The sequence below is a fragment of the Poromitra crassiceps genome (genome assembly GCF_964638095.1).
Source record: "Poromitra crassiceps genome assembly, chromosome: 6".
In the NCBI taxonomy this organism is placed as follows: Eukaryota; Metazoa; Chordata; class Actinopteri; order Beryciformes; family Melamphaidae; genus Poromitra; species Poromitra crassiceps.
In genome coordinates this window covers 61,199,733-61,218,190 of record NC_139627.1, presented here as the reverse complement: position 1 = coordinate 61,218,190, position 18,458 = coordinate 61,199,733, and the positions used below count along the sequence as shown (strand labels likewise).

Genomic DNA, 18,458 nt, shown 5'->3' with positions numbered 1-18,458 from the left:
GCAGGTGTCAGTGTTGGACCCCGAGTTTATCACTGCTTCTGTCTCAATGGAAACCAACACATACATATATGTACTGTATAACGGAGTTTTTGGATGATGAACTATCTGCCTCCGCCTCATCCACACCCAAAGAAGGGACAATCAATAGGTTGTTCCATTGCAACATAAGCGCACAGCAAATCCGCCATTTTGGAGAGACTAGGCTACCTCTGATTGGCTGTCATGGTTCTGATGAACATTCTGCTGTTGTCCCATTGGAGCGAGGAGGCATTTTCCAGGTCAAAATGGCGGCAGCGCTGTTGCCAAAACAGTGTGGACTCTTTGTCTCACCTCTTGGGGTGCGGGGCGGGGTCCCAGGATCTTGATGGTCATGGCGGGGGAGGCGGCGCGTGGCGAGGGGGAGGCCGAGGTGAGAGGGCGGACAGAGAGCTGGGTGGAGGGCGTGCCAGACGGGACCATGTGGATGGGGACGAAGACTCCGCCCCGCCCGCCGCCCGCACTCCGCCCGCCGCCCGCACTCCGCCACACCCGCTCCCTCCGCTGGGGTGCTGGGAAACAAACAACAACAAACAAGTGAGCCTGGTCTTGACTTGACCGGCTCTATCTGAAGTATCAGCAGAGAAGCTGGTTCTGATTTGGCGCTGTATAAATAACACTGACTTGACTGGTTTCTGCTTTCCATTGGTTACGGTGAACTCTTTGATCTTTGAGCACCCTCTGCTGGTCTGAAGCGTAAATACAACAATCGAGTGCCAAAGGTTTGGCATGAGACCTAAGGGATTTCATTTCCCATTCATTTTCCCAGAGACTTTTCAGAAAAAGACTTTTACTTGTCTCTTGGAAAAGGGCTAATTTAGACGGTTTTAACTTGACAACAATAACAACCATCACAACCCACCTGAATATCCGGTTTACTTCCTGTATACATAGCTGAGCGCAGGCTGATATTCGGCTCATATTAAATGTTAATGTTATGGCCGTGTCTCCGACAGACACATTAACAAGTTACCTATTTCAGTCTTTATGTCTTGTAGTAGTTAGTACTTGTTGTTGTTGATAGTTGCCATAACAACCACCCCTGTCAGAAAGACGTGCACACGCTGGGTAGTAGGAAGCGTTGTTGTCCGGTCCGCGGAGCTAGCCTGAGAGGCTAATAAAAGCTACATGTTGCAGAGTAAGCTGACTATCAGTACGTTATTGCACGGATAGGCCTATCTTTACATAAAAATAAAAATAAACATAGAAATAGAAGTAGGCTATGTCAGTGTTTTCCCCTGAATAGCTGAGAAAGTGGACACTGTCAATAGTTAGCACTGTGAAGCTGATACAATTCAGGTGCAGTAATAATGCAACATTTAAGGATGCCAACCGCCATAAAACACAGAAGAAGAAGCTGAGAAAAAGGAAATGCTGTGGGGTTGCAGCTGGTGAAAACCGTCTATAGAGATGGCTCTTATATAGAGATGGACAGTAGTTTATATATATAGTTTATATAGAGATGGACAGTAGTTTACCAATATAGGGTGCCGGCTTTGACCGCTTCACTTCCGTGGGGCAAGGCCCGTATCTGTTTCGCCAGTTACCCTTCTTCTTTTTCTTCTGCAAATCACAGGCTCCTCCTCTCTCTGGGCCCGCCGCGGACGGTTGGGTTCTGGTCCAGTTCTCGTACAGCTTCCTGCCCACTACAATGACACAAAGCACCATTTAAGATGCAAGTATGAAGCCCGTGTTTTCTGTCGCGTCAGATCCAAACGAACAGGAGCAGAGTTGAGCCACTGGGCGGTTATAAAATGTTGCATAATTCTTCTTCGTCAAACACCCTCGCATTCACAAGTCCTTATTCTGTCTTGTATTATTCTGTGTTGTAAAGGGATGTGGAAAGAAACAAGCCCATTAATTTAGCATTAGCAATATTGTTTGTCTAAGACAACTCAAGTTTGCAATTCAAATGGGGTGGCCTGAAATAAAATAAGAAAGAAGAGTTAATGTCATATGATAACCAACAACCTTATCATGCTCAGAATTTATGAATAAATCTGTCTTAAAGTTAACTTTCATTTAAATTCGGGCTGTCTAGTGGGGCTCAAAAAATGCACTTTCAATGTAAAATAGGTCGCTTCCGGAAAGAAGCGCCAAAATTTGCACAAATACTCCTTGTGGATTGTTATTTTGATAAAAGTAACTGGCCACGCAGAAATCTCGATCTTTCCAAGATGGCCGCCATTTCCCGCCCCAAAAACACTATTTTGGGGGCAACTTTGGGTAGAATTGTCCAATATGAATGATCTTGTTATCAAACCATACATTTATGACCACAGAGAAGCCAAATTTGTTCCATGTAAATTTCTAAATGGCTGCCATTTCAAAGATGGCTGCCATTCAGCTATTTTTACCATTAGTGGGGCTCAAAACAGCACCTTTAGGTCGCTTCCGGAAAGAAGCGCCAAAATTGGCACAAATACTCCTTGTGGACTGTTATTTTGATAAAAGTAATTGGCCACGCAGAAATTTTATTTTTTTCCAAGATGGCCGCCATTTCCAGCCTGAAAACACTATTTTGTGGGCAACTTTGGGTAGAATTGTCCAATATGAATGATCTTGTTATCAAACCATACATTTCTGACCACAGAGAAGCCAGATTTATTCCATGAAAATTTCAAAATGGCTGCCATTTTAAAGATGGCTGCCATTTCTGCTATTTTTACCATAGGATTTCACTGTCCAGGGCGATTTTGATGATGCTGGTGTCAAGTGACAGGTTTTTAACTATGGAAATTTCAAAATTATACATCAGAAATCATTTGTATATCTCCTTTTACCATTTACTCTAAAATACTAAATCTCTTAAATACTGTTGTTTATGCATATTTTCACATTACTTTGAAAATATATGCAGAGTAAATGGCAAAAGGAGATATACAAATCATTTCTGATGTATCATTTTGAAATTTCCATAGTTAAAAACTAGGGGTGGGGGAAAAAATCGATTCACCTGAGTATCGCGATTTTTAATGTCACGATTTTTTGGATCAATCTTTTATTCCAGAATCGATAATCGCAAATTATTATTATTATTTTTTTTTTTTTGGGTGCTTGCAGTCAGGCCACTCACTGAACAGCAGGCCAGGCGCCGCCTACTGGTTTACTAGTGGTTTTATTACTTTATTAGTTAGTCTGAAGTAATAATTACACTTCAGGGTTAAAGTAGTGGGTGCATCTCATTGTAAAATTGGACTTCAAACGGCCCAAATCTGGCTTCAAACGGCCCAAATTTCACGCGCGTTGGCCCATATCGGCCTGGCCTGCTTGGTATCTAATGCCCGGCCTGAATTATGATCCCAGTCCGCCCCTGTTTTTAACTATATCGCCCAGCCCTACTCATGATATATAATATACAGTCTCTAGTGTATGATTCAACTTTTCCCATGTTCTAATCTAGTGTAAAAAAGCAAACAAACTGAAAAAAGAAAAGAAAAAAATAAACAAAAATCGCAATAAATCGTAATATCGAATCGCAATAATCGTAGAATCGCAATACTTAAGAATCGCAATATAAATCGAATCGGCACCCAAGAATCGTGATAGTATCGAATCGGGAGATAAGTGAATCGCCACAGCCCTATTAAAAACCTGCCATTTGACACCAGAATCGTCAAAATCGCCCTGGACAGTGAAATCCTATGGTAAAAATGGCTGAAATGGCAGCCATCTTTAAAATGGCAGCCATTTTGAAATTTTCATGGAATAAATCTGGCTTCTCTGTGGTCATAAATGTATGGTTTGATAACAAGATCATTCATATTGGAAAATTCTACCCAAAGTTGCCCCCAAAATAGTGTTTTCAGGCTGGAAATGGCGGCCATCTTGGAAAAAAATAAAATTTCTGCGTGGCCAGTTACTTTTATCAAAATAACAGTCCACAAGGAGTATTTGTGCCAATTTTGGCGCTTCTTTCCGGAAGCGACCTATAGGTGCTGTTTTGAGCCCCACTAGTCAAAGTTAACCGATAATAAAGAGTGAACGCAAATTCCTTTTAACGCTACTTTTTTTTTTTGACATGCGATTTACGCATGCACTTTCTGTGGTGTTTGAGCCTTGGGCCGCCCCGTAGTTTGGGAAATCAGGAAACGGTAACGTTGATAGCAAGCAGAAACAAACCTCTGTGAGCAGAAAAGGAGGAAGAAAATGGGTATAATGACAAGTTCAGCTTCGAAATTGAGAAGATGTCCCGCATTTTGGGTGAGAGAGAAAAAGAGAGAGAGAGAGAGAGAGAGAGAGAGAGCGGAAGGGGGGGGGGTGGAGGGATGGAGACAGAGAGAGCGAGTGAGCGAGACAGACAGACAGAGAGAGGGAGGGCGATCAGACCGAGGCAGAGAGAGACAGACAGACGGAGACCGGGAGAGAGAGAGACTGAGAGAGAGAGGGAGAGAGAAAGCAAGAAAGAGAGAGAGAGCTTCCAAGCTTCTCTTGTCTGCACACACTGTGGCTCGAGAGATGTAGAGCAGCCTGAGAGATGTGTATTCCCAGTAACTAGTAGCAATAATAACAATAACAATGGCCAAATACTTATCCATACTCAATTTGCGATTAATCGTGATTAACTATGGACAGTCATGCGATTAATCACGATGAAATATTTTAATCGATTGACAGCCCTAATTTAAATATAAATGATCTTAAGTACACAATGACATTACCTTGATTTCAAAACGGTGACGTACTGTACATGCCCACATGACCGGTGGAGGCTACGCAGCTATGAAGTGTTTCTCAACCTTTTTTAGCCATTCGTTATCTAGGTCCCTTACCACCCCCGAGTGAAATGTTCTATGCTGATTGTGAATATAGCTGAATCGCTGTTTGTGTCAGACTCAGAGCCCTACCAGAATTTTCGCTTGGGTTTAAATTTGAGACCATATTCTATTTTATTAGATGTTGTTGGTTTTTGCCAGTATTCGAGTACTCATTCATAACATAAGTTAATGAGAAAACTCAAACAATGAAATGACAAACTTCCACATAACAATCAATCCATACCACTGTGGGGTGGAGCTTACGGTTGTGTGGGGCGGAGCTTACGGCTGTGTGGGGAGCGGAGCTTACCGCTGTGTGGGGAGGAGCTTACCGCTGTGTGGGGCGGAGCAGCCTGTGTGTCCATAGCGCTGTGTGGGGCTGAGCTTACCTGTGTGTGGGGCAGAGCTTACCGTTGTGTGGGGCGGAGCTTACTGCTGTGTGGGGCGGAGCTTTCCGCTGTGTGGGGAGGAGCTTACCTGTGTGTGGGGCAGAGCTTACCGTTGTGTGGGGCGGAGCTTACTGCTGTGTGGGGCGGAGCTTTCCGCTGTGTGGGGAGGAGCTTACCTGTGTGTGGGGCAGAGCTTACCGTTGTGTGGGGCGGAGCTTACCGCTGTGTGGGGCGGAGCTTTCCGCTGTGTGGGGAGGAGCTTACCGCTATATGGGGCAGAGCTTACGGCTGTGTGGGGAGGAGCTTACCGCTATATGGGGCAGAGCTTACGGCTGTGTGGGGAGGAGCTTACCGCTGTGTGAGCAGCCTCTGTGCTCCAGATGCTCCACCAGGTGGTTCGCCATCAGGTCTCCTTTGCTGGTCGAGAACGCACACGACACACACCTCTGCCTCTGTGAGAGCCTAGAATGCACGCACGCGCACACACACACACACACACACACGCACGCGCGCGCACACACACACACACACACACACACACACACACACACACACACACACACACACACACAGAGTATGTTGTTTCTGTGACGTTTTGTTCTGGCTGCTGTGATAATCCGAAATCTTAAAACCGGTACAAAATGGGCAATGAAAAGTGTATTTCCTGAACAGCGAGGCTGCTCCCGATGTCTCCACCACGCTGTGTGAGCTGCTGCAGGCCAGGCAGGGAGCCTCCCTCACTGCTTCATTACAAGCCATGTCACATGGACGTAACACGTGATGGACGCTATGAAATGTAGGGTGGCTGTAGCTCAGGAGGTAGAGCGGGTCGTCCACTAATCGCTTTGGATAAAAGAGGTCGGTGGTTCGATTCCCGCCTCCTCCGCGCTGCAGGTCGAAGTGGTCGAAGTGTCCTTGGGCAAGATACTGAACCCCAAATTGCTCCCGTTGGTGTGCCAGCACCCTGCGTGGTAGCCTGCCGCCATCGGTGTGTGAATGGGTGAATGTACCTACTGACTGTAAAGCGCTTTGGATAAAAGCAGGCCATTTACCATTTTACCATTTAGAAATGGCCAATAGGGATGTCACGATACCAAAATTATGAGTTCGATACCGATACCTGCCAAAGTATCTCGATACCGATACTGAAACGATACCACGGCAAAAAACTAAAACATCAGGAAAAGTATTGGAATAAATAGAGGGGACAAAACATGGAACTTAAAACTTATTTTATTGATTTAACAAGGTAATGCACAGCCATGTAGTCATTTTACTACATGCTGGTAGTACTGCCAGCACGTGTGGCGCTGAACATGCTAGAACTTTTATTATCTAGTGTAAAATTAACATAATCTCTCCTGTAAACATATTTGAAAGGAATGTGAACCGTTTAAACTTATAAATAATATAAATAAAATATATTTTCACACAGCTGCTACACTATTATAGCTATTTGTTTTAAGTACTCTGTACTTGCAGCTCCTAAGCTTCATTAACATGAAGTGCCTGATTTATGGTTAATCTAGTAATATATATTATTTTCACACATAAATGTAGGCTATTGAAATGTAGGTTTATTATGTGGTGTACCCCCCCCCCCCCCCCCCCCCCCCATACATGTAGGCTAGGTGTTTTTTACAATGAATTCGTATATCATTAATACTTGGGATTATTGTAAATATTAGGATAGGTGAGATCAGATGACTGCTTACCATGTAAAAGCTTTAATAACACTGGCATTGAGGGCCATAGTGTTATTAAATATTGTACATGGTATGCAGTCATCTGATGTCCCCTCCCCTAAACGTTACATGTCATGACTTGCTCCTTGGCAGAGATCTGTGCTCCAGCACATTGCCTCGTGTTTTACTGTAAACGAGTAGGCTATTGTGACAAGCGAACTTTTTCAGTGAAACAAGTTCGCTTGTCACACAATACTCGTTGGACTTATTTGAGGGCATGTATGTTTATCGTTCACGTTCGCTAACCTGTCGGTCTTTAAACTCTTTGAACAGGTCGGGGTGCCTGTCGGCAAGATGTTTAGCCAGGTTCGATGTGTTTGATCCTTTCGCTTGCGTCACGTTGAAGCACCTTTTACACACTGGTTTGGAGGTGTCCACGGGCTTGCCTTCGCTGTCGGCAACGTAAGCAAAATATTTCCATATTTCGCTTCGTGCATCTGCTTTTTCTACAAGCGTTGGTCGGCTTGCAAGACTAGAAGAAGCCGCTGCCATTTTCGCTGCGTCTGTCCTGTGTGTCGGGGTGCTGTAGTGAGGACTGAACGACTGGCCAGAGAGCGAGCAGAGAGGGAAGAGGGGAAAGTCGACACGCCCCCACATGAAGCAGACAGAGTCAGAGACGAGCTTTTTTTCACTTTTCACGAGTCACCATTGGTTCAAGGCAAGGCTGTGTTGCCTTCACGTGAGGTGGGAGACAGGCTCTCAACTGTAATGCCGCTGTGTCTCTCTCCTCCGCTAACAAACACCACGGTCGCACACTGACGCAACCCATGACATTTTTTTAAGTATCGGTACTAAATTAACGTGGTATAGTATCCTTTTTAACGGCAGGGAACCGCGGTACCATACTAATACCGGTATACCGTGCAACCCTAATGGTCAATGATCTGTGGGTGACAGCTGGGTGATAATTGAATGATATTGTAGTCTGTCACATGGTGGTGATCTGGTGATTTTGTGAAATCATGTCACAGTTCTGCTCATACACATTTCCAATCTTTTTCCAGATCCCTAAGGCCACCTTGGCAGTGCCCTGCTACTGCCAGTTGCTTTAAAAGCATCAGTGGTCTCAGTTTAATGTAACCTGCTCTATGGAAAGGATGTGTCATTGGCTCCTTTTAACCCACATTTCAGAATAATCGCCCTTCATGATGTCAATAAAGCAATGACCTTTGTGCCCTGGCATGTGGCCTTGTGCTCTAAAAAAATGGTGACGCCCAAGGCCAGATGGCCACGCCCCTAAAATAACAAAATTCCCACTTGCATCTTGCCACTGCTAACTAGGTCACATCACTGTATAGATGAGGATTGTTCTTCACAGCCACAAATATCAGAATGTGTTAGATGATTGGCAGGGCTCCTCCACGCTTTCAATTTTAAAACTGTAAAGCCCCAATCAGTCACTTTTTCACCTTTATATAACAGCTTTTTAGTCATTGAAGATGGTCCAGTGACTTGTCACAGGAAGAATGTCGCCTCGATTGGTCACACACCGCCCTCCAAAGGCCTCTCCTGGGACTAAGCATTTTTGTGCCTGCGTCCCGGAGGCAGCATGCGCTGTACAGCTGAAGCGCTGTGTTCAGGAAAACAAGGAAGTAACTCGGTGCGGATTTGCTACGAAAATGACATTTCACGTAACTATGGATTATTATTTCATCATGTGGTGAGTACCCGATGTCACAACATGTACATAGAGCTTTCTGGCGTTGTGTTTTGTTGACTTTGAACGGTGATATCGATACCTATACTATTGCACCCAGAGGGCGCTGTTTCCCCAATAGCGAAACTTGGAAAGGTTGCTGAATGGAGCTTAAAAAAAAAATCCAGGCAGACTCTACAGTATGTTCTTGACTGGATGTGATTTTGGTGCAGGGTATGTGATATAATGCATGCTGACAGTGGATGGCTCATAACAGCATCCCTCTTATCTGAACATTATTGTGATCATCAATACAAACTGTACCTTGGGTAGGATTGGTACATGGCCTGGTATTGGCTGTTGGATTGGTGACTGGCGTGGTTGCTGTAAACAGAAGCAGACAGATCAGAGCAGCTTACAGTGGGTGTAAATGTAAACCAAGCTTCCATTGGAATGCAAGCAACCAACAGTTCTGAGGGGAAGGGTCAGAGTTCACTGCAGCCTGACAACAACAAGGGGTGTAACAATACACATATTCCTATTGAACCATTTAGGTACGAGGCTTTAGGATCAATAGGCATTGCAAACGGAACAAACCAAACTGCTGAACAGTCCAAGTCCTTCTAACTAAAAGTGAGACGAAAATGATGAAAGGTGTGAAAAAACGTTGCCGTAAATTGAAATAAAAATTTTAACTAGACTGTGAGAAAAAAGTTAAAAAAAAAATCTAATGTATATACTACTACTACTACTACTAGTAGTAGTACTACTAATAATAATAAATCTGGCATTTCCATTTTTTGCTGTATCGAATAGACGCTTTTAATTTGACAACATAAACATTCAAAATGGCCCCTAGCTTACTTCCTGTTGCAATGTTTGCTAATGCAATAGCTGACAGGAAATAAGATAGGGTTCAAACTGTTCCCATAGCAACACAATTCCGTGAAAACCGTCAATACGTACCGAACCGTGACAGCACAGCCCCTCTCCATTGGTTCTTAAGTAAAAACAGCTAGTGGCTAGGGATGTCAATTTCGGGCTTTCTCTCTGGTAACTAACCAGGTACTTTTTTAAGAAAAAAGTGCCGACTCCGCCCAATTTTTATTAAAACATTTTCAATACTAGCCAAATACATTTTAAGATCTGTATTGTTATAAAAGTTACGTAGTCTTTTAAGCCATATCATTTTAAAACATTTTGCTAAGATATGAATCAAGTTAACGATGTAAGTTTCATCTGCCGAGGAGGCGACCTACTTGATCATGTGGTTGGCATAGGCTCTGGAGCAGCAGGTGAGGTACCTACTTGATCATGTGGTTGGCGTAGGCTCTGGAGCAGCAGGTGAGGTACCTACTTGATCATGTGGTTGGCATAGGCTCTGGAGCAGCAGGTGAGGTACCTACTTGATCATGTGGTTGGCGTAGGCTCTGGAGCAGCAGGTGAGGTACCTACTTGATCATGTGGTTGGCGTAGGCTCTGGAGCAGCAGGTGAGGTACCTACTTGATCATGTGGTTGGCGTAGGCTCTGGAGCAGCAGGTGAGGTATTTACAGAGCGAGCAGCGGACCAGAGAGGGGAAGTGACGGCCGAGGTGTGAGACGCGGAACAGACACTCCACGCAGTGAGGCTGGGCTGCCTGCAGGGGGCTGCGGAGTGTCAGGGCCGTGTAGGAGGTGTGTGACGGGGGGGAGCCTGGGGGAACCTCAACCACCTGGAACACAGCAGAAGAAGTCAAGTTGGTTTCGATCTCGATCTCAACTTTAACTCCCACATTAAGTCAATCAGAAAATCAGCTTTTTATCATCTTAAAAATATAGCAAGAATTAGGGGATACATGTCCAGACAGGATCTAGAAAAACTAATTCACGCCTTCATCTATAGTAGGTTAGACTACTGCAATAGCCTTTTCTCTGGTCTCTCCAAAAAAGAACTTAGGCAACTTCAACTCATTCAGAATGCTGCTTGAGTTCTAACGAAGACTAAGAAAGCTGATCATATCACTCCAGTTCTTAAGTCCTTACACTGGTTGCCAGTGTGTCATAGAATAGATTTTAAAATACTGTTATTACCGTAAATTCCGGACTATAAGCCGCGGCTTTTTTCCCGTTTTTTGGCCCCTGCGGCTTATATAACGGTGCGTCTTATCTATGGATTTTTTCAGAAAAAAAAAAAAAAAAAAAAAAAAAATCTCTCTTTTTTAGCACTCTTTCTAACTATAAATCCACTTCTGTTTTAATTTCCTCTCTTGCCCTCTTTTCACCACACCGCGGACACTGTGTGCACTGTAAAAATAAACAACGGTGGTGTTGTGTTATGTTGTTTTGTTGAAATGTTGTAATACGGTAAATGGGAGCTTCCTCAAACAGCCATCTCTTCCCGACAATCCCCTCTGTGCGTGACCACTTACATATGGTAATTACGGTAAGCAAACGGCCACTCGGGCAACAACTCCCTCCCCCGACTACCAGGAGAAAATCACAAACTTCAGCGAATTCACACAAAGGAAGATCAAGGAATATTCACAACAAGACGAGCAGTAGAAGCAACACTCTCACTTACCATGGGGAAGGTACGCAGAAATTCACACGAGGCAGCTTTCAAGTTGAAAGCAGTCAATCTCGCATTAAAAGAGAGCAGCCGCCGATCAAACAGAGCAGCCGCGCGTAACCTGGGCAAAAGGGACTGTCCGTCCGGGGGAGAACTACTGAACAACTCCCTCCCGACTACCAGGAGAAAATCACAAACTTCGGCGAATTCACACAAAGGAAGATCACGGAATATTATAGGAGTGTGAAAACATCCACAATTACCAACGGGTTCCAAAACGCTGGACTGCTGCGGGATGAAGAGGATCACCGCTGCGGGGACTGCCCCCTAGTCCGATACCTCACGAGTCCGATACCTCACGAGTCCGACACCTCATGGTTTTGGGTTAGGGTCTGGGGGAGGTTAGGTTTAGGCGTGGGGGTGGGAGAGGTTAGGTTTTGGGTTAGGGTCTGGGGGATGTTAGGTTTAGGCGTGGGGGTGGGAGAGGTTAGGTTTTGGGTTAGGGTCTGGGGGAAGTTAGCCTCTTTTTTCGGACTCGTGAGGTGTCGGACTCGTGAGGTATCGGACTCGTGCCATGGCACCTGAAGGAGAGAGGAGAGTGGTTGACGAAGCCACCCTGAACCTGTTCGTTTCCGACACTGAAGATGAGGACTTTGGTGGTTTCAGTACGCAGGAAGAAGAGGAAGACGAGGATTAGTGACTTGACTTCTCTGGTTACAGGTTTGCTGCACATATAGCCTATTGTTGTGTGATTTTGTCTGGGGATTAGTGACCTGACTTTTGTTTTGTTTTGTTGAAATGTTAATAAATGGGAGCTTCCCCAAACAGCCATCGCTTTCCCGACATTCCTCTCTGTGCACGAACCCTTTCATATGGTAATTAAACATCAAAACACCCGCGGCTTATAGACCGGTGCGGCTTATAGAAGAAAAAAATAGTCAATTTTGGTCCCGCGGCTTATACACCGGTGCGTCTTATAGTCCGGAATTTACGGTAGTCTATAAATCACTTAATGGCCTACGCCCAAAATACATAGCTGAATTGCTACCACGCTACAAACCGCCTGAAGACCTCAGATCTGCCCCAACCTTACTTACTTTTAAAAATAGACTAAAGACTTTTATGTTTACCGTCACTTTTAACTGCTGACAGCTATTGCGCAAACCCAATGAGTCATCTATAAGTTTTTAGCTCTTTTTGCAACTGCTGTGCCTGTTGCTTAATGCACTTTTTATACTCTTTTTTAAAGTTTTGTGGTGATGCTTTTAAATGTCCATTTTATTCTCTTCTTTTATTCTTTTATTTTCCTGTCAACCATTTTATGTGAAGCACTTTGAATTGCCTCTGTGTATGAAATGTGCTATACAAATAAACTTGACTTGACTTGATTTGTATAGCCCTAATTCACAAGCATGTCTCTGAGGGCTTTACAGAGAATGTGTCTATTCAAGTAGCTCTGCTTGCCTCCATCCTGCCTGTGATGACCCGGTGATTGTTTTTGCAAGAGGCTAAGAGAGAGCATCGACCAAGTGGCTCCTTTTAAGGTGGAAAACGTGACTAATAAGCCCAGGGCCCCCTGGAAAAACAGGGAAACGGCTACTCTTAAAAGAATGTGTCGCAGGGCAGAGCGTAAGTGGAAGAAAACTAAACTGCAAATCCACTTTAATATATTAAAGGAAAGTATTTTAACATACAACCAATGCATCAACATTGCTAGGCAAGAATATTTTTCAAATGTAATCACATTTGATCACATCAACAATAAAAACAACCCCTGTATCTTATTCTCAACAGTTGATCAAATAATAAAAACAGTCTCACGTCACATCATCTACCTGTGCCCTAGACCCAATTAGGGCTGTGAATCTTCACTGGCCTCACGATTCGATTCCGATTCAGAGGGCTACGATTCGATTCGATTACGATTATCGATGCATCTCGATGCATCTCGATGCATCACTTTTTTTCCCCAATACATGATTTATTTTTTCTCACTTTCTTTTTTTTCACTGGTTGGCTACTTTTAAAATAAAAGTGCATTTGGAATTGCATTGTATTATGATCCATAATTAAAATAAACAACTGCATGTACTTCCATTATATATATATTTTTTTTTTCTTTTTTTAATAATCGATTTTTGACATTTGTGAATCGATGCAGAATCGTGCACGTCCGCATCACGATGCATCTTATAATCGATTATTTTTGACACCCCTAGACCCAATCCCCACTAGTTTATTCAAAAAGGCTAAACATGTTTTTCTGCTGAATTGTTCAACATAATTAAGCATTCGCTCCAAACTGGCATGTTTCCATCTACTTTTAAGAACACCATAGTTAAGCCCCTTCTTAAAAAGAGCATTAGGAATACTTGTAAGCCTGTCTCTAATTTGGCATACACATACTCCAATAAGAAGCACATTCCAAATATATCATGTTGATTCACACAGTCCTCTGCCCGCAAAATACACAGTGGAGGGCGCTAGTTCAGCGGCAGAGCGAACCACTTGACACATGAGATTTTACATTCACAAAGTGCTTCTTGAGAGATAATATGTTTGCCGAATTGGAGAGTAGCGTCAGAACGATTCGTAAGGTTTGTAAATTATGTTCAGGCGGGATTTAATTTTCCGACAGGGCCACATTTAGTTGCCAGATTTCTGAATGGAGTTTGGTGTGGCTGCCTCTCCACATAAGAAAACGGGGCAAGCTAACGTATAGCTGATCTCTTGGTAGTTTCAGCAGAATAGCAACAGGCTTTTGACTGTCAGGGGAGGGGGAAGGAGCTTTGAAGCAAGCTATTATTATGCGGCTACTTAGTACTTGCTTTATAAGAACACTGTATCCAGCCCAATGATGAGGTTCCACCAGGTTACATGTATCGATATCCACATTGACAGTGTCACCGCTACTCTGTAGCGTATCGTGGGAGTCAACAATGCATTGCGTTGCTCAGCCTGCTCAATAATAATAATAATAATACATCGGATTTATATAGCGCTTTTCCAAATGCTCAAAGACGCTTCACAATACAAAACAATATAATACCATAACTTAAGAAAAGAGAAGAAAATAAAGAAAGAAAATAAATAAAAGGTGAGAGAGGGAGGAGTTCATGGGTTGAAAGCAAGGGTGAAAAGGTGGGTTTTGAGGGCGTGTTTAAATGATGACAGAGTGTCTGCTTGACGGATATGGCTGGGGAGGGCGTTCCAGAGGGTGGGGGCAGCTGCAGCGAAGGCCCTGTCGCCCCAGGTCCGGAGCTTCGTTCTGGTGGTTTGGAGAAGGTTAGCATCTGCGGACCTGAGGCGACGGGTAGGCTTATGGAGGTGAAGGAGGTCAGAGAGATAGGAGGGGGCCAGGTTGTTGAGGGCTTTGAAGGTGATGAGTAATAATTTGAATTGAATCCTGTACGTGATGGGGAGCCAGTGGAGATCGTGGAGGATGGGGGTGATGTGGTCGGAGCGGCGGGTGGAGGTGAGCATGCGGGCAGCGGAGTTTTGGACGTATTGGAGTTTTTTGAGGGTTTTGGTGGGTGTGCCGTATAGAATGCTGTTGCAGTAGTCCAGTCGGGATGTGATGAAAGCGTGAGTCAGTGTTTCGGCAGCAGAGAAGGATAGTGAGGGGCGTAGACGGGCAATGTTCCTGAGGTGAAAGAAGGCGGATTTGGTGATCTGGTTGACATGCGGGATGAAGGAGAGGGTGGGGTCGAGAATGATTCCAAGGTTGCGGACGTGGGTGGAGGGGGTGACAGTGGAGCCGTCAATGTTGACAGAGAAATCCTGGGTGGAGCGGGTGAGGGAATTTGGGCCAATGATAATGATTTCGGATTTGTCACAGTTGAGTTTCAGAAAGTTGTTTTGCATCCAGATTTTAATGTCAGAGAGGCAGGTGATGAGGGTGGAGTGGGTGGCGGCAGTGATGGTCTTGGTGGAAAGGTAGAGCTGTGTGTCATCTGCGTAACAGTGGAATTGGAGGCCATGTTTACGGAGGATGTGCCCAAGTGGTAGGATGTAGAGGATAAATAGTAGGGGACCAAGTACTGAACCCTGGGGGACACCGTGGGGGACTGGGGCAGTGGGGGATTTGGAGTTATTGGTGAAGATGAATTGGTGTCTGTCGGAGAGGTATGATTTGAACCAGGAGAGGGCAGTGTCGGTGATTCCAATGGTGGACTGGAGGCGAGAGATGAGGATGGAGTGGTTAATGGTGTCGAAGGCGGCGCTGAGGTCAAGGAGGATGAGGATGGAGAGGGAACCAGAGTCAGCGGAAAGTAGTATGTCATTGGTGACCTTTAATAGAGCGGTTTCTGTGCTGTGTTTTGTGCGAAAGCCGGATTGAAAGGGTTCGTACAGGTTATTGGTTTCAAGGTGGGATGACAACTGGGAAGCAACGGCTCGTTCCAAAATTTTTGACAGAAAGGGGAGGTTGGAGATGGGGCGGAAGTTGTTGAGATTGTCAGGGTTTAGTCCAGGTTTTTTAAGCAGTGGTGTAATGGCAGCGAGTTTCAGGGCGGGGGGTACAAGGCCAGTGGACAGAGAGGAGTTTATGACGGTAGTGATCAGAGGAGAGAGTGAGGGGAGGCAAGCCTTGACTAGGGAGGAGGGGATGGGGTCCAGGATGCAGGTTGTTGATTTCATGCCAGTCATGATGGTGGTTAGGTCGGATGCTGTGATTTCAGAGAAGGATGAGAGCGGGGGGTTTGGAGGCGGTGGGAGGTCGGGTTCCGGATCAGAGACAAGGGAGGCGGAGGATTTGGCCAGTTGATTGTGAATGGTGTCGATTTTGGTTTGAAAGTGCGAGAGAAATGAGTTGCATTGACTGACGGTAAATGAGTTGGAGATGGTGTCCATGGGTTTGAGGAGTTTGCTTATGGTGGAAAAAAGTGTCCTTGGGTTGTTGCTGCCAGATTGTATGACGGAGGAATAGTGGGAGGAGCGTGCGTTATTGAGAGCTTCCTTGTAGTGCTGTTGGTGGATTTTGAAGAGATCTTTATGTACAGTGAGACCGGTTTTGTGGGCAAGGTGTTCAAGTTGGCGGCCCTTGGATTTGAGCTGATGGAGATGGTCGGTGTACCAGGGGGCGGAGTGAGTGAAGGAGACAGATTTGTTTTTTGGGGGAGCGAGTTGATTGAGACAGGAGGTGAGGGTGTGGTTGTATGTGTTAACCAGTTCAGTGGGGCAGAAATTCTGGATGAGGGCGGGGTCAGGGAGAGTGTCGGCCAATAGGGAGGAAAGGGAGGGGGGGTGAATATTTTTAAGGTTACGGAAGGTTATGGAGCGCTTCTGTTTCATGAGGGGGGTGGGAATGAGAATGTCCAGGGTGATGGCTAGATGGTCAGAGATGGTGAGGTCATGGCTGGTTAGATTGTTGATGGGGAGGCCGGAGGTGCAGATCAGATCCAGAGTGTGTCCTTTGTTGTGGGTGGGAAAATCTACATGTTGGGTGATGTTGAAAAAGTTGAGAATGTCCAGGAGTTCAATAGCTGGTTTGGAGGCAGTCGAGTCAATATGAATGTTAAAGTCACCAAGTAATAAAATGGATGGAGAGATGGCACAGAGTTGTGTGAGAAATTCAGACAGTTCAGAGGGAAAGGCAGGGTTTGGTTTGGGGGGGCGGTAAATGACTGCAGTAACCAGGGGTTTAGAACCAGACAGTTTAAAGACAAGGTGTTCAAATGAGGAGACGGCCGGGATGGTTATTGCAGTTGTTTTGATGTTTTGCCGATGAATTATTGCAATACCACCACCAAGCTTGTGGAGGCGTGGTTTGTCCATGTAGGTGTATCCGGGGGGTGAGGTCTGGTTCAGGGAGAAATATTCTTGAGGTTTTTGCCATGTTTCAGTAATGCACAGGAAGTCCAGATTATTGTCAATTATGAATTCATTTACAATGAGGGCTTTGTTATTGATGGACCGGGCGTTAAACAGAGCAACTTTCAGAAGTGGTTGAGTTTGAGTGGGCTGTGGTGCTTTGGCCAGGGGGCGGAGGTTCAAAGCATTCACATGTGGGTTGTACTGATGACGCGTCGTGTTGTTGTGGTGACGGAATGAGGAAGTGCGGGAGCTGTTGTCGGACCACAGAGATGGGATGTTGTTGGTAGCGGTGAAATTATGAATAAACTTGCGACGGGAGCCTCTATGGATGTAACGGTGGCGACGGAGAAGTCCAAGGTTATTTATTGATGAAATGAATTCCATAGGCGGAGGCGTCACTTGCCAGCGTCAGAGCCAGCGTCACTTGCCCCAGCTCTATTATCCTGTCTATAGGTTGGATCACTGTTGAATTGCAGAAATGAACTCTGATCGTGATTATTTGAATAATGCAACTGCGATTTAAACTGTGATTCATATAATGACAAGTGTTTCTTGTCATGCATTCATTAACTCATTGAGTGCCATGGACGAACATGTTCGTCAATTGGTTTAGTAACGTAGAGTGCCAAGGACGAACATGTTCGTCAATTGCGTTTTTTGACGGTGGGACGTGGATCAAAGCATCAGGCATCTCCTGTACAAATATTGGAGCTATTGAAGGTGTATAACCTATTTTACGGACTCATTAGGTGGCGACAGTGCTCTCCAGATTACAGAAAGGTCCCGCAAACTGCAGCAAAAAGCCGTGATCAAAGAGAAGCCGATGCATGCTGCAGCCAGAGCCATATAGATTGCTCTGTCTGCAGCTGACGTCGGGCTGCGAACATCAGTCAATCCGCGCACACAACTGAGCTCCTCTGCCTCTGTCTGTCTGTCTGCATATAGTTTCTCCACACGATTACCCGCCAGAAAGGCAGCACCCGACGCCGAATTGCCAAACCTATCCCTGCAGTCCCGTTTGGCATTTCCTTGTCGCGCTGGGAGACGGCCGGGAGCCGCCCGGTGCAAAAGCGGAGGCTCCGAAAATAGACTGGGTGCGTGTGGGGAGGAGTTTGCAGCTGAGGCGGGGAGAGGGGGGTGGGGCACGCATGCACCACACAACTACACCACATCACTACATCAGAAAATATTATCTTCAGACTCAGAATGTGCTTGAAATGCTGCATTTCACAAAAGGCGGAATAACTCAGCTTCTAATTTGAAAACTGTCTTTTTGCTCAAAACAGCCTATCTTCTCCGGCTCATAACTAAAGAACGGAAAATGGGATCAATAAACTTTTTTTTGCAGATGATAGAAGAGAGTCTCCTCGTTCTTTGTGCGTGTTCAGTGTTTACATAGTAATATCACACAATATTCTGTGGGCCTCGAGAAATCACTGAAAACGCTCTGAAACTCTGGCACTGGGAGCTTCCGTTCTCCAAAAGTGGCTGGCACTTAACTCATTGAATGCCAATGACGACAGCTGTCGTCA

General features: G+C 45.1%; 1 protein-coding gene across 1 annotated transcript in view; it reads right to left on the bottom strand.

Moving 5' to 3' along the window:
- The window catches only part of pogza (pogo transposable element derived with ZNF domain a), a gene marked incomplete at its 5' end in the record, with an annotated part of 86,860 nt that overhangs the window by 18,402 nt on the left and 50,000 nt on the right, over positions 1–18,458 (bottom strand). Inside the window, 5 exons of the mRNA XM_083638325.1 lie at positions 331–548; positions 1,515–1,682; positions 5,535–5,644; positions 8,888–8,947; positions 10,068–10,276. Coding sequence (XP_083494451.1) covers positions 331–548; positions 1,515–1,682; positions 5,535–5,644; positions 8,888–8,947; positions 10,068–10,276 — 765 coding nt within the window. The remainder of the gene's footprint in view (positions 1–330; positions 549–1,514; positions 1,683–5,534; positions 5,645–8,887; positions 8,948–10,067; positions 10,277–18,458) is intronic.